Source organism: Podarcis bocagei (assembly GCF_964188305.1).
Source record: "Podarcis bocagei genome assembly, chromosome: 14".
Classification (NCBI taxonomy): Eukaryota; Metazoa; Chordata; class Lepidosauria; order Squamata; family Lacertidae; genus Podarcis; species Podarcis bocagei.
The window spans coordinates 40,857,087-40,872,009 of NC_138139.1; the positions used below are offsets into that span (position 1 = coordinate 40,857,087).

Below are 14,923 nucleotides of genomic sequence, written 5' to 3' on the forward strand. Positions count from 1 at the left end.
AAGATACCTACCAGCATTGGCCACTAGCAATATTGGTAGCTTTCCAGAGTCAATGTCCTCCTTAATCAATTTGTCCAGTAAAGCAACATCCTGCCACCAAGCAAAGGAGGGAACAATTATTTATGTACACAAATGGAACAAGGCCGTGTGCTGCTGCTTCTGCTCAAACTTACCATCTGATGCTGAGATCCAAACATGGTGTTACAAGGCACCCGGCACATACAGGAAAGAGGCAAACCAAGCTGCAGAGGGAAGAGACAGAAGTTATATCCCTAATGTGATCCGAGCGTTTCAGGTTTCCATGTTTGTGCATGTTTTTGAAGAAGGCTAAGATGGGCTTATTCAGATCCGCTTATTCAGAGCCATGTTGCAACCATTCACCATGATCTGCACTGTTTCTAAACACAGGTTAAGGTCACTAATTTATAAAGCCCTAAATGGCTGGGGGTCTAAATACTTTCTGGACCACCTTTCCCAGTAGGTGACAGTCTGGCCAGAGATACTGTTGCGGGGGTGGGTGGGGAAGGAGATGGCAATTTAGCCATGGGCCTTATCCGTTGTGATGCCCTTTTAGTGGAATACCCAGCTGGCAACCTTTCTGATAGGGTCAAAGCACTATTATGCTTCTCAACATGTAAACAAAAGTAAAGTTGAGAAATCTAAACTGATGAAGTATAATGTGTGTGTAATTTAAGTGAGGAGGTATGCTATGGCAGAATAGAGAAAACACAGGTTTAGCTTGCAACTTGAAAGGCCTCAATCTCACAGAGCTACTCTATCATTTGGAAAAGAAAACTGCCACTGACGTTAACCATAACTTTGAGGTTCAAAAAGAACTGAAATGCAACGGACCCAACCTTGGTTTATATGTGGAAATCTGAGAGAAGGACCACCTGGCACAGGTAAAGTGTGTCACAGCAGGGAGGTTATTAAGTTCTATGTATACGTATCTTGAGCAGTTAGGTAGCCATGTTGGTCTTATGCAGTCGAAATAAATAAAAATAATAATAAAATGTCCAGTCGCACCTTAGAGACCAACTAAGTTTGTTCTGGGTATAAGCTTTTGTGTGCATGCACACTTTTTCAGATACACTGTTTCAGATATACTAGACAATTTTTTAATTTTTTAAATTTATATCTTGAGCAGTGAGTCCCCAGTGGACTGCACAGCTCTTTTGGGCCAGATGTCTAATTTTACAAACTGAATTGAGCTCAGAAGCCATCGGTTTTTCCCATTTCCAGCATAAGCAGCCTATACTGAGTGCTGATTGGCTCTTCCTTCTGACAGCTATGAAGCCATCCCACACTCCCCACAAGCAGCCTCTAAGCATTTTTATTTGAAGAAACAACATAAAAAGTTTAAACTGATGAACACATGCCAAGCACCTTAATTAAAAACGAAACAACAGCCTGCCTGAAGGAATTGGGGGCAGGGCGGGGGGGCATCCACATTGGATTCAGAGTCAACCAGGGGTCTCATCACACTACACTGGCTCCCATCAGTAGGTACAATGGCAAGCACCTTAACTTGGATAAGATATAGGCTGCAATTCTGCATCCAGTCAGGTGAGTTAAATCCCACTGAAGCCAACCTGTATGCAGGGTTGCGGTCATACTAAGTGGAATACAGAACATTCTATGTGAATGTAGGCAGGCAGGCCAAATAACCTTCGGAGTTCCCTCAGCTATAACATTCTGCAACAAAAGGACATCAGAATAAAAGATACCATCTGAATGTGAGTAAGGGACACAAGTTTATTTCACAGATGCAAGGATATTTCAACAGAAAGTATAGATGTGTAATGAAACCAGCTAAGGGGACAACATGATAAAGAAAGTTTCACTTACAGATAAGACCCCAAAAGTTCCATTTTACCTGATTGCAAAGAGCTTGTCCCAAGCCTGCTCTGGCTGCAGAGCTAATGTATATAACAGGCTGCTTGTTATACAGCACATTAAAGCCTTCAGTTGTATAGTCTTCGTAGTGCGAGTGAATCACGAGTCTGCAGACTTTTAAAAGGCCCTCGCGGTCATCTTCATGATAATACGCTGACCCATTTTCAAACCTGTTAAGAGAAATTATTACATAAATATGAGCTTACAGAAAAGGCACCAGTTCACTTACCAAACATTACAATTATGCAGAAATGGAAGACACTTTCTACTCTGAATGCTCAAGGCGGGGGGGGGGGGGAGGTATTGTCCTTCGACTTAAAATGAACAGAACAGTTGCATACAAAGGTTCACTTATTTGTCCAGAATAAGATTCAAGTAAGCAGGGGGTCAGGAATCCATGGTCCTCCTAATGTTTTTGGACTGAAACCCCTATCATTCCTGACCATGCTAGCTGTGGCTGATGATGGGAGGAGGAGTCCAGCTACCTCTGAACGGCTGCAGTTTCACACCGGAGAAGGTTTGCGCAGTCGATGAATACCCTGGCTGCCTCATACCTTCAAAACTGCCACTCCAACTGACTGTATCATTTTCATATATTTGGGATTATAACTCAGAACTTTTTTTTTGTTTTTTTTACTGTAATGTTTATAATCAAGTCATTCATAATGCAGGATACCTGAAAAGTCTGCACAGCCACAGTGTAGTGTCAGAAAGGATCCTGGATGTGAGCTTTCTGAGCCTCTCTCTGTCCAACACAGAGATGTAAGCTGCCAGGCTGTGTCCTAAAAGAGCCATGTGACCCTGTTCTCCAACGTTCTGAAGCCTGCAAGCCAGAAACACATTAGAACGACCACCAATGCTGCAGAAATCATGCGTCTCATTTTTGCTCAGCAAATCCTTCTGAAAACCTCCTGAAAATAGGTCATGTGTTGATTTCCCTGGAACTCGGGTTTAAGCCGTATTTGTATTTCAAATATTGATATTGTGAATATCCCAAAGAGATGTATGACAAAATTTTTTAAACTGAAACAATATTTAAAGCCAATAAAACAGCTCCCCTCGCATGTTCCTCTGCTGCTCTGTGAAGAGCTTTCTTTTTAGACAGGTATTTGATTTTAAGCTATCTTACTTGCTGTCCCTGTGGTTTTTTTTTTAATGTTATTGGTTAATCTTTTATTGTATGCTAATGCTGCACTGCAAGATGCCTTGAACGTTTTATTGGAAAGGCAGGATGTAAGCAGCTGCCTGAACTGACCAGCAACAGCTCTCCAGGGTTCAGCAGCTGTGGCACATGGGCAGGTGGTTGTGGTGGAGGAGGCAGTGCCATGCTCCCAGGGGCAGCAGTGGTGCCCTCTTTGGGACAGGAAAGTCAGCAGCCGTGAGAACAGGGGAGCTCCACATTAGCAGCAGTGGCCGTCCGGTGCCTCTACGCCTCCGTCATAATGAGCTACTGCTGGGTTTCGGACAGAAATATTCTCCAAACCTACTTGGAGATACCAGGGGTAGAACCTGGGAACTTTTGCATGTAAAGCTTATGGTCTATCACTGAGCTGCAGCCATTTCCACAGAAAGAGCTATTTCCAGCAGAAATTTAGGCTTGCAGTCCACTTAGAATCTCTTTCCCGAAAGATTCAGATTGTTCATATTGTCATCAATTCAGTGTTCTGAAAGATACAGGCAATCTGAAGAAATGGGGCCACCAAAGCAGAAATTATTTCATGCTGCATGCAATTTCCCATTAATAATGTAATGAAGCAAAGCACGTATCTCTTTAAGAGAGAGCAGTCTGAAAAAAATGAATCTAGTTTGCTTTATCTGAGTATCTATTGGATCAGGAATATACAAAGCCTTTAATTAAGTGTGCCCTCTTGTGTTCCGATACAAATAGGTTTAAATAAGTTATGAATTTAATAATAAAGGAAAACTTTGTTATTATTATTCATCCCAATAACTATGAGTGGAAAGTAAAATGGCCCCTAGCATCATTCCACAAACATTGACTGAAAGCTCAGGGAAGAGCTATAACAGGTAAGCTGCTCTTATGCAGCTGCTTGTTCCAAGAGGTCATACGTATGATGTAGCAGGTGGAGCAACATCACTGCATGTGCTTTCAGTTTTTCTCATGCAACACTCTAGCAGCAGGTGTAATAAATAATAATAATAATAATTTTTTATTTATATCCCGCCCTCCCCAGCCGAAGCCGGGCTCAGGGCGGCTAACAACAATAAAACAGTACAACAGTACAACACAACACTCTAAGACAGCCGCTCTTGCAAGCAGAACACCTTTGGGTCCAAACCAACATGTACAATTGTTTACCGGTAAGACTGCAACGATTCCTCCTCCTCATCTCCATGCATAAGGTTCTGAACTAACTGGAGAATGCTCACCATGTCTTGTCCACTAAGGGGAGAAAAAGAATGCAAAAATCAGGCCCTTTTGATGTACCAATGCATCACTATAGTTTATTTGGTAATTTGTTGAGAGGCTTTTAATATTTTGTCTAGAAATGCACCGTGAACTCTGAAATAATAATGTAGATTATGATTTCTCTAGAAACACAATGTAAATACATTCCGGGGACTTGGAAAAAGAAATCATCAATGGTTATTTTCCTCTACCCCTGACTCACTGTTAAAAAAACCACAAGGAGCACAATCCACTGAAGTCGTTTTATTTGTGCAATGCATTGGCAGGTTGAGTGAGTAAATGAAATGACTTATTTGAACAGTGTGCCAAAAGTACCAAATAAGAGACTGTCTGTTTTGCTGCTGCTGACAGGGGACTAGTCTCCTTGCTTATGCCACTCTGCCAATGCAATCTACTGAATGAGAACACCCTGGTTAAGTGTATTCTTGGCAGCTTGTAGGCTAGATAAATGTGGCTGCCTTATACATACCAATGGTCCATTTGGTGAAATATTGTCTACCCTGACCTTCCAAGCAAGGTTTCTCCCCCAGCCCTAGTGCCTGAGATCTGAAAATGCCAGGAACGGAACCTGAGACCTTCTGTATGCATAGCATGGGAAGATAAAGGATACACTATAAAATCATGATTCACAATCCTGTTACTCACCTGCCTTGAAGTGGTCCAGGAATATCTTTCCTTGTATACTTTTTTTCGTTTTCTTCCTCCACTTTCCTAGTTTGAACATACCACAGTGAGATGTTTAAATCCTGCCCTTGGTTAAGCCACACAAAATTTCCACTACAACTTGATTTCAAAGGAAAAGCCATTTGTTTTTTTTAGTAGTTCAGTAGTTTCTAGATTGCTGAACCTGATCTGTTCTAATGGGATGTTAAAGGTTAAACACCGACTGAAAGAAATGACTAAAACAGGTATTAAAAATGATAAAATATTGTTTAAAATATTTGTCAGCAGACAATTTGCCATATAAAATTAACTTCAAAACAGGAAATACAACACTACCTATTGACAATTTGTGATGTCATTATTATTTTTTAAAAAATTAAAGCTTAAGGTTTATGACCTACAGATAGTTCACTTGTATTTTCTTGAGTGCTTCCAATTTAGCTGCTACAACAGAAGCCAGTTTAATTATTTCTCACATCCTATGCAATACAAGAATCATTTTCTCCTAACTATAAAACCTAGGGTTGGGGTTAGGGTTGGGAACCTGCAAAAGGATATGAAACACCTGTTGTCTTCAGAACAGTTAAATGTAAGCTTAAAGGGAAATTCTAGACTAGGCATATTTGCAAAGCAACCTAACCCACCATAAATGCAATGGGATTTTTGTCTTGGCCAGCTGCCAGAGTTCTTTCATACTCTAGTGCACCACGAAGACTGAACACCTGGACCAGAGATGAGCAAGTGAGGCTGTGTGAGTTCTCAGTGGTTCTCATGCAGGGCCAAACTACATGAGATGATAAAAACTTGGCGTCTGGCTGCCTCTTTTATAAACAGTATGTAGCAGGTGTGGAGAGGGTGGATCAGAACTATGATGCACGGGGATGTAGACTTTTTTATTTTAACCCTTTGTACCCATGCTGTGGTCCCAATGAAAATCACCCCATCCTATGAAGCTGCTTCCAGGTTGTGTGAAGTGTTAGGAATGCAATGTCTATCTTGCTGCTGCCCCAAATCACGGGATATGGTCAGGGGAGCACGACTGCTGTCCTTCAATGACAAATCTAATTGTTCATTACAAAATCAAAAGGGGATTTTGTTATTGCAACTACAACAATAGGCTCTGCTGGACTGAGCAGAAAATGTATCAGCAATGATGTCTTTTTAACACTCCTGAATGTTCTTCAAGGCTGCTATTAGCAGGTACCTTTGATTGTCTTCCAACATCTTCATCGCCTCATTAAGATTCTTTCCCATTTCTGCTAAGGTAGGGTCAACCATCTGTTATTAAAATAATAATATTTATGTTAGCTTTTTAACACACCAATATGGAATAAATCAAGCAAATAGCATTAATTGCATAAATGTTCTGAGAAAGATTTCTCCCCTTGTGTGCGAAGGAGGAGGACCTGGGCCCAAGGCTTGTGATAAGCAGGACCTCACCACAGGGAACTATGGAATTCTATTACATCTGAACAAAGCCAAAGTCATACAAGCCCACTTCTACTTCCAAGAATTACATGTCTTGGTGGCCACTCAGGCAGAGGCTCTTTGAAATGCCTGTCCTCCAACAGTCTGAAAAGCTCAGGCCTACAAATCCAACATCCCTTTTTTCATTCAAGGAAGTTTCTTCTGTCCAGAAATGAAAAACAAAGTTCTCCTCGCTACAGGAAGTTGCCTTATAAAGAGTCAGAACATTGGTCCATCAAGCTCAGAATCATCTTCTGTTGACTAGGAGTGGGTTTCAGGCAAGTCTATTTTCCCAGCCCTGCACTGAAATGCCACTGATTGAATCTAGGACTTTTGGCAAACAAGCCATTTGCTCTACCCCTGAGCCATGACCTCTATTAAGCTGTGGATGTTCTGATGAATGAGTATCTGCTCACATAAATGGTTTATTTGCAGGAGCAGTGCAGTACCAAAGAAGCTCACTCACAAAAGATGCAACAATGGTTTCCATGAGCAAGGTATGCTGGGGATTGGAAACCCTCGTTTATAAAATACAGATGGGGAATCTGTGGTCCTCTGGATGTTGCTGGACTACAACTCAGTTATACAAGCTGCTACTGCTGCAAGTTCCTTAAGCCCCTCTTCAATGTTTCCACCACTCATGTGAGCAAGCCATTTGTGAGAATGCCCCTTCCGATCGTCAGGAGGAGGGGGGGTTGCGGGATCACGACACCAACCACACTCGCTCTCGCGAGGCTGGTGCCAGCCTCGCGGGAGGCCACCGGGATTCCCCCAATTAACATCCCCTGTGGCGCCAGCCAATCGGCTGGCGGCAGGGGCGGGCCTTAGAAAGGCCACTTAAGGTCGGGGCAGCCCTCGGCTCGCCCCTTTACGCCCGGGAGACCACGCGGTTTTGCCTCGTTCTTCTCCTTGGTCCAATTCATAAGGTACAAATTGGTTCCAAGTGTCGTAAGCATGTTTTTGCATTTGTTATGTGGCCTGGAGCTCCGGAAAAGAAAATATCCAAAATGAGAAAAATGTTCTACAATACGACAATGCACTGTAAGGGAAACAGGTCCAAAGTGAATATGATTGCACATAGAAGTTAAAATGAAGCCATGGTTACACATCCGCCTAATTATTGTGTATACTTCAGATTAGCAGGTGGCGTGTGGTACCTGAGACACTTGAAGGTGAACCTGTAGCAACCTTTGCACATGTATGAAAAGGGAGAGCCGAGTCAACAATTGTAATATACAAATCAGATAAGGCAGTCAGGAAGCCAAACGTAAGCTTGAACAAATGGTGTGCCTCCTCTTTCCTCATATGATTGGCACAGTGGCAAATTTCTTCATTAGTTCTAGGGTTTTAATCTAGTTTTTTAAATGACAGCAGAGAGATAGCATTTTACAGATGCTGTAATGCATTGCTTGGTTGCAGAAGCTCTAGGAAGTTTATTCCCAATGGTCTGTAGGCATCTATTATCAAGATACTCCAAGTGGAAGGCAGAACTCCCAAAGGATCCAAATTAATTTCTCCCCGCTTGCAAGTGCTCCTCTCACCAGATGATCAATCACTGATGTGAGAATGATTCCTTGTGGGTTCAGTTTCAAGGTAAAAACCAGAGAGTCTATTTATTTGGAGTTCCTAACTTTCTGGTGCTCCCATTTCCACTGAACAAGCCTATACAACATGCAGTTCAATGCCTTCCACTGAAATGAAGGAAGGAGTTGCTTTATCAAATGTTCAGCATCTGGAACAGACTACAGTCCATCTAGTCCAGCAATCTTTTTATACAGTACTACAGCCAACCAGAAGCAAGAATGCTATAAAATGTATATTTCCAGGTATTTATACACACATGCTAAGGTTGCAGTATCTAGAAGTAAGCCTCAATAAACACAATGAGATTGACGTCAAGAGTAAAAATGTGGAAGATTGCACCATTGACCAAACCTTTTTACACTGTCATCTTTGAAAACCTTTTGGTAGTACCACTGGCAAAACTTTACATCAACTTCTACCAGTTTTCCAACATGATAAAATATTCAAAGGCTATGTGCAATGCCTTAAAATACAACCTGCCCCAGAATCCTGAAGTCATCTCAATGATGAAAACAACAGCATGGTTTGATTACAAAAAAAATAAGTTTTACATTAAGACTATTACGACAATAGCCTTTATGGAAAATGTATTTATACAAGCATGCATGAGCACACTCTGAAACAAACTGTTGCCATGTTGGTCTCGAAGAATGAAAAAGACAATGGGATTGAGAGCAGTGAGAAGTTTCAGGGGAGCAGTGCTTTCACTGAAAGGAGACAGAACTGGAGATATGCAAATATACATGTGGAACATACAAAGAAACAAGTGGCATGCACACCTGCTAGGGAGTAGGTCTGTTACTTCAGGCCATTCTCAGGAAGCCACACCTATCTTCCCTGTACCTGACACATCACGTGTAAATGAGTAGGTGTGTTTCAAAGAAACATGCGGGAGCTTAAAGTGATCTCCCAATTATTCCTTTGCTGGATCAAGGTGTTTCCCCACCCACCCACCAGCTCATGAGCAATAGGAATGTGCCTTGCTCAAGTAGGGTGAAGCAGTTTCCTTTCAATAGAAACAGAATGTCCCTCCCAGCGCTGTGATTTGAAACCCCCGTTTTCAGGACTTCAAAGTGCAGTGGAGCCTTTCAAACAGCCTTCATGATGAAGTCTGAAGCTATCTGAATGCCCTTTGTACATATCTCCAGAGTTCCCACAAGAGCACGGGAATGTTTACAATGGGCTGTTTGAAAGCCCTGCACTGTGTTTAGAAGTCCAGACAATCAGGGTTTCAAAGTGGGGCATCACTTTGTCATTATGTCACTATGACATCAGGTGACTGACAGGTAGACAACCATACCCACCTGCCAAATTTGGCCCGCTAGTAGTCAGGGAGATTGAGATCTGGGCCATGGGCCAGAGAAGTTTCCCCACCCCTGTGCTGCCTCATGAAAGATCGCCATAGGGAGGCACTCAGCACCTGAAGACACCAGTCTTTCCTCCATCTCTCACTTGCTCTCTAATCACTTTAACTCCATACATTTTAAAGCACATGACTTACTCCAAAGAATCCTGAGGGCTGCCGTTTGCCCCACAGAGTACTACAATTCCCAGCACCCGTAACAACCTACAGCTCTCCAGATTCTTTGGGGGAAGCAATGTACCTAAAATGCATATTGTGGATGTGACCTACCCACATACAAGTGCACATACCCCTAACGTATATCAGCCCTTTCTATAAATGTAGGTGCCATTTTTTCAAAGCTCTGATTAACTCTCAATGGAAATCTCCCAGCTACAGTACTTCCTAATCATTCATGAGCTCACATTAAGGAAACATCAACCACCAAACTTAGACCATTAGCCAGTGATCTACCTAACAACAAGAAGCAGCAGCAGCAGTAACAGCAGCCAGACAACCATGATAATCATTTACCTGGAGCGATTCGTAGGACCTTTCAACATAGTACATATTGTAGATGTACACCTTACACATTAAAAATGTTCTCACTGCAAAATGTGAAGTAAGACTGCAACACAACAGGTGTCTGAAAACACTTGTGCATGCTTGGTGGTAAACCTGGGTTGATTGCTGTATAATGGCTCTTAGTGAGAGACTGCAATTTGAAGATTTGCAAGTGTCCTGAGAGTCAGACTAGAATCAGGGCAACTCAGCCATGAAGCTCACTGAGTGACTGTGGACCAAACACTATCTCTCAGCCAAACCTACCTCACAAAGTTAATGAGATAGAGCCATGCATGCTGTCCTGAGCTCTTTGGAGGAAGGATGAGATAAAAATACAAATAAATAGCATGTAAGTTAAGTCCAAAGATCAAACGCTTTGGAGGAAGAATGGGATAAAAATACAAATAAATAGCATATAAAGCGAAGAGTCCAACGATCAACCTGTTCTCACAGTCCCCTTTCCTCATTATTTCTCCTGAAGCTTCCTCTTCCATTCACTATCCCGTAAAAGCCTTTATACAGCCAAATGCTTTCCTTAAGAACAAATATGTGGAAGTAGTAGAAGAAGAAGAGTTTGGATTTGATATCCCGCTTTATCACTACCTGAAGGAGTCTCAAAGAGGCTAACATTCTCCTTTCCCTTCCTCCCCCACATCAAACACTCTGTGAGGTGAGTGGGGCTCAGAGACTTCAAAGAAGTGTGACTAGCCCAAGGTCACCCAGCAGCTGCATGTGGAGGAGTGGAGATGCAAACCCGGTTCACCAGATTACAAGTCTACTGCTCTTAACCACTACACCACAATGCATCACCTCTTCTTTCATTTCACCCATCAAATCCATAGTGGATCTCCATTCTGTTCTTTTAACACCCTTTCTCCTATGCTAAGAATGCCAGCAAGATACTAATTAGCAGGTTTGCAATCTAGCCAGACAAGTTTTGTTTTCAACTCAAGTCTGCTTCACTTATCACAAAGTTCTATACAGAAAGCTCTTCAATGTAGGAATTAGAATGCAATATGCCTATAGGTAATTCCGCACAGGCATATTTTACAAAGTACAGTTGAAAGTAGTGGCTGTTTCTGTGTGCGTGTGTTGCGTGTTTGTGCAGGACAAGAAACTGTCGACTGTCATACATTAATTTTATACAAATTCCCCTAAGATTTTTATTTATTATTAAATGCTTTGATGCCATGGTTTGAGGCTCTTTATGTTATTACAACATCCTGATATTTTTAAGATAAATTAGTATAATTCGCCTTCTTATATACACACATATACATACTAAAACAATTCCTTATTTGTTTAAAATGTATTTACAAATGTACTGCTATTTCATTATACTTGCTTCTACTTCCTTGTTACACAGAGTACTTTTTTAAAAGATTCATCCATCAGTTTTATTCAACAAAAACTATCATGATGTTGTGGGAATAACAGAAAGAAAAACCACAGAAAGAGTCTCAACCTATGACATCAAAGCATTTTTTTTTCATGCGACAGCAAGTGCTGTGAAAACAGTAAGCAGCTTTGAACACACCAGTTTCCTTATAGGAGAAAATGTCCTAAAATGGATTAATTCATTTGGACCAATGGAGATTTGAACTTTATTATTATTATCAAAGTGGAGATACCTCAAAGGTCCCCCCCTCCATCAGCCATACTGTACTGATTTGGGTGGTCAGGACAGAGCGGCAAATTCAATTCAGTTTTTTAAAAACCAATTCTCAAACATACACAGTGTCAAGATAGGTAAGTTTCAGACAATAATGCCTGCAGAATGTCACTCCCTATGGAGTAAAATTGTTATGTCTGTGTTCACACATACATTATTGGTGGATGGGAGGAAAGAAATCACTCACATCTCAGCCAACCCATGTTTTATTGTCCACTCAACTGCTGTGGAATTTTGCATATACAAATTGAAACGCAGGCTACAAATATCCTAAAGTTATAAAAAGTGGGCAAGCAACACAACTATGGGGGTGCTGTTGCTGAGTTAGTAGACTGGATGGCACAGTGACGGCTTCCTAGAGACCTACTGCTCAGTGGGTTCCATGGCTATGCCTGCAAAAGGTGATGCCCCACCTCCTCCATCAATTTCAGGGGATCCAGCTCTACGGTTTTCAGGGCTTCTGGGCAACAGACTTATGGCATTACCCTACCTAACTCAGCTCTCCATGGCTGCGGGCCCTGCAATTCACCCACCAGGAATGTCCCACCCCCCACTAGCCATTCAAGAATTCAGCACTGAAATAGGATATGCTTAGAATTGCACCAGCTAAGAAAGGCATCAGCTGTGGCAGTAGAGGGAATGCTGACTTGCTACCCACCCCACCAAAGAACCTTGGCCTCTGCAAATGTGGATAAACAAGTTTGTTTGAAATCTTGATTCCATAATGACAGGACACTTCCTGTTAATTAGAGCTGCTCCATATCCCCCCAAAATAAACATAGAAGCATGCTTTTATCCTCAGCATGATGGCTTTTACACGTATTTTTAGATCAACCCATTAGATGCACCCAGAATTATTTAAGCAGGTAACAGACCTAATGTTAATGGGGGAAATATCCCACTATATCAACTGGCAAATGAATTTTCATTTCTTAAGCTGAGTACTCCTGAAGTATCTCTAATCCTTCAGAATCAAGAACTATAGTCACATTTCTGTTACTCTTTGGTCCAAACGGCTTTCAAACAGAGTCACTCCAAAAGCTGTTAAAACATAGGAGACCCTAAATGTAATTGTCTGAATGTTCACTACTTTAGGGCAGGAAGAAGATGGATCTCTAGTTCATTTGCAATAGATAGGCAAGAGTGTCCAACTTGGAACAAATTATTAATAGCAAGTTCTCTATATAAATAAAAAATATATTCTACCATGCTCGGCTTTGTGATAATTGTTTATTTCTCAGTCTTCACGGTTTTAACTTGTAAAACAGGAGCATTCGGTGGTTGCTTAGAACCAGGTTTTTTCTCTCACTCATGCTGGCCAATTTTAAGACTTTTAAGTTAGTATCTCTCATTAATCTGTAGTTCACTTTGAGTGTAGATTTGTAAGCAGCATGCAGCTCAACCCTGTGCACAGCTCATGGAGGACTATGAAGTCTTCCTCCAAAGATCTCAATGGTCGGAGAGGCAGACAAAGGATGAAGTGCAACTGAAGATGTTATCATTACAAATTAATGCAATACCATTGAACCTGGCCCAGAAACACAAGTGCAGCAGGTGCAAGCTTTTTATGGGTGTTTGTGCATATGTTAAAGAGAGCAAAATGTGTGATGAGCACCAAGGTCCCTCATGTGGCCTTGAAAATAAAAATCAGCAGCATCTTTTAAATCCTGCCTTAGGACACCACACTAGGTACAACACCTGGATTTTCTCTGCTTGCCCATGGTATGTAAGATTATCTATTCTATATATAGCTACACAAACATGAGTGAGAAATATTGCAGAAAAAAACAGTAAGGATGCCTGGTTGTACTAGTACAATTATTCCCTCCAGTTCCCTGGTGACATGTTGAACTGGTCTCTGCCACAATCCAACAGCTGCTCTTGTTTCCACTGGTTTATTGTGTTAGAAAGAAGCTGCCCCAGAAACATGTCTAAAGAATGACTCACAAAACAAGGCGACAGAAACTTCTGAGTTCTAACAGGGGTACTTTTTAAAGCAGGGGTCAGGGAACCTCATCTGTTCCCAAATGTGGCCCTCCAATTATCTCTGTTCAGCCCTTGGGATTTTGCAGAGTCTGCAGTCCTCTCCAGGTCATGTCCCCTCTCCCCAGGGGACAGCCAACAGTGGCCCTGTTCCATGCCCTTCTTGAATGCTTTTGCCTCGCAATAATGTGTTTTGCCTGTGTTTCTTGCTTGCCTAGTTAGAGGATGTGTGCTTGTGTGTAGAAACCTCTGACTTTTGAATGGCTGGAATGTAGCCTACCATACAAAAGTAGGAGTCTAATCCAGTGTTCCAGCCACAGTGTTCTCTGACCCTGCCCACCACCAGCATGTGGCCCTGGATGAGGGTATATGGTCCTTGGGATGGAAGAGTTTCCCCTCCCTTGTTTTAAAGACATCCCCATGAAGAAAGAAAGTATTTGTGAGAGCTGGTCTTTTTGAAATTCCACTCTGCCCTTATGTTCCGAGATTCATAGGGAGTAAGCTCTGCCTTGAACTAAAATGGTAGTACATATTTCTCTAACAGCAAGTGACAATGTGCATCTCAAAAATACCAGTAGATTACACAAAGAATCCAAGTTTATAAACTTCTTTGGTTGCAATGGATAGATCCTATTAATTTTAATTTCTCAAATTTTGCATAGATTGTTACATGGCTCTTACTAATGAACACACTTGGGAGCCTCAGAGTTAAAAACAGTATTCCCCCTTTCACCTACCCACATTTTAAAAACACACACAGCAACCAATAAAGAATGGGAGAAATAAGTATGAAACTAACTCCCCACTTAAAAAGGAGGCAACTTAAACTTTATAGTTATAAATACATATTTTATAACTACATACATATAAGCAGGGAAAGGGCAATTTAAAGGGGAAGTAAAAAACTAAGCATCTTCTTGTTCTGCCCTTCTGCCCCAGTGTTTGTCGCAAGCACCCAACAGCTTCTTAAAAAGGTTATCTATGTTAGCCTGTTGCTAGTTCTCAAGAACAGAAGAGCAGGAAAACCTGTTTGATGACTGTACTACTTCACACAACAGGTAGGGGCTCACATGATTAAGTGCCCTTAAACAAACACAAGTTAACGATCCCTGCACACAGAAAACAAGCATGTCATAAAGGTAAGACTAGAACAAAAAGCTACAGGTGTCTGTTTATGATTTATAGAGACACATTCTCCCGGAAGGAGTATATTTGGTCTTGAAATAATGATGATATGAATGTTAAGCTGCCTTATATGGAATCAGACTGTCAATCCATTCTGACTGGGAGCAGCTCTACAAAGTTTAAAGAAGGGTCTCCC

At 41.6% G+C, this 14,923-nt stretch overlaps 1 protein-coding gene across 2 annotated transcripts in view; it reads right to left on the minus strand.

Moving 5' to 3' along the window:
- Positions 1-14,923, minus strand: part of PDXDC1 (pyridoxal dependent decarboxylase domain containing 1) — a 46,315-nt gene that overhangs the window by 20,614 nt on the left and 10,778 nt on the right. For both annotated transcript variants that reach the window (XM_081169486.1, XM_081169485.1), the window contains exons 2-8: positions 6,195-6,268; positions 4,973-5,038; positions 4,217-4,300; positions 2,573-2,719; positions 1,877-2,066; positions 174-242; positions 12-90 (exon numbers count right to left, since the gene is read on the minus strand). In XM_081169486.1, the coding sequence (XP_081025612.1) occupies positions 12-90; positions 174-242; positions 1,877-2,066; positions 2,573-2,719; positions 4,217-4,300; positions 4,973-5,038; positions 6,195-6,268 (709 nt within the window). The remainder of the gene's footprint in view (positions 1-11; positions 91-173; positions 243-1,876; positions 2,067-2,572; positions 2,720-4,216; positions 4,301-4,972; positions 5,039-6,194; positions 6,269-14,923) is intronic.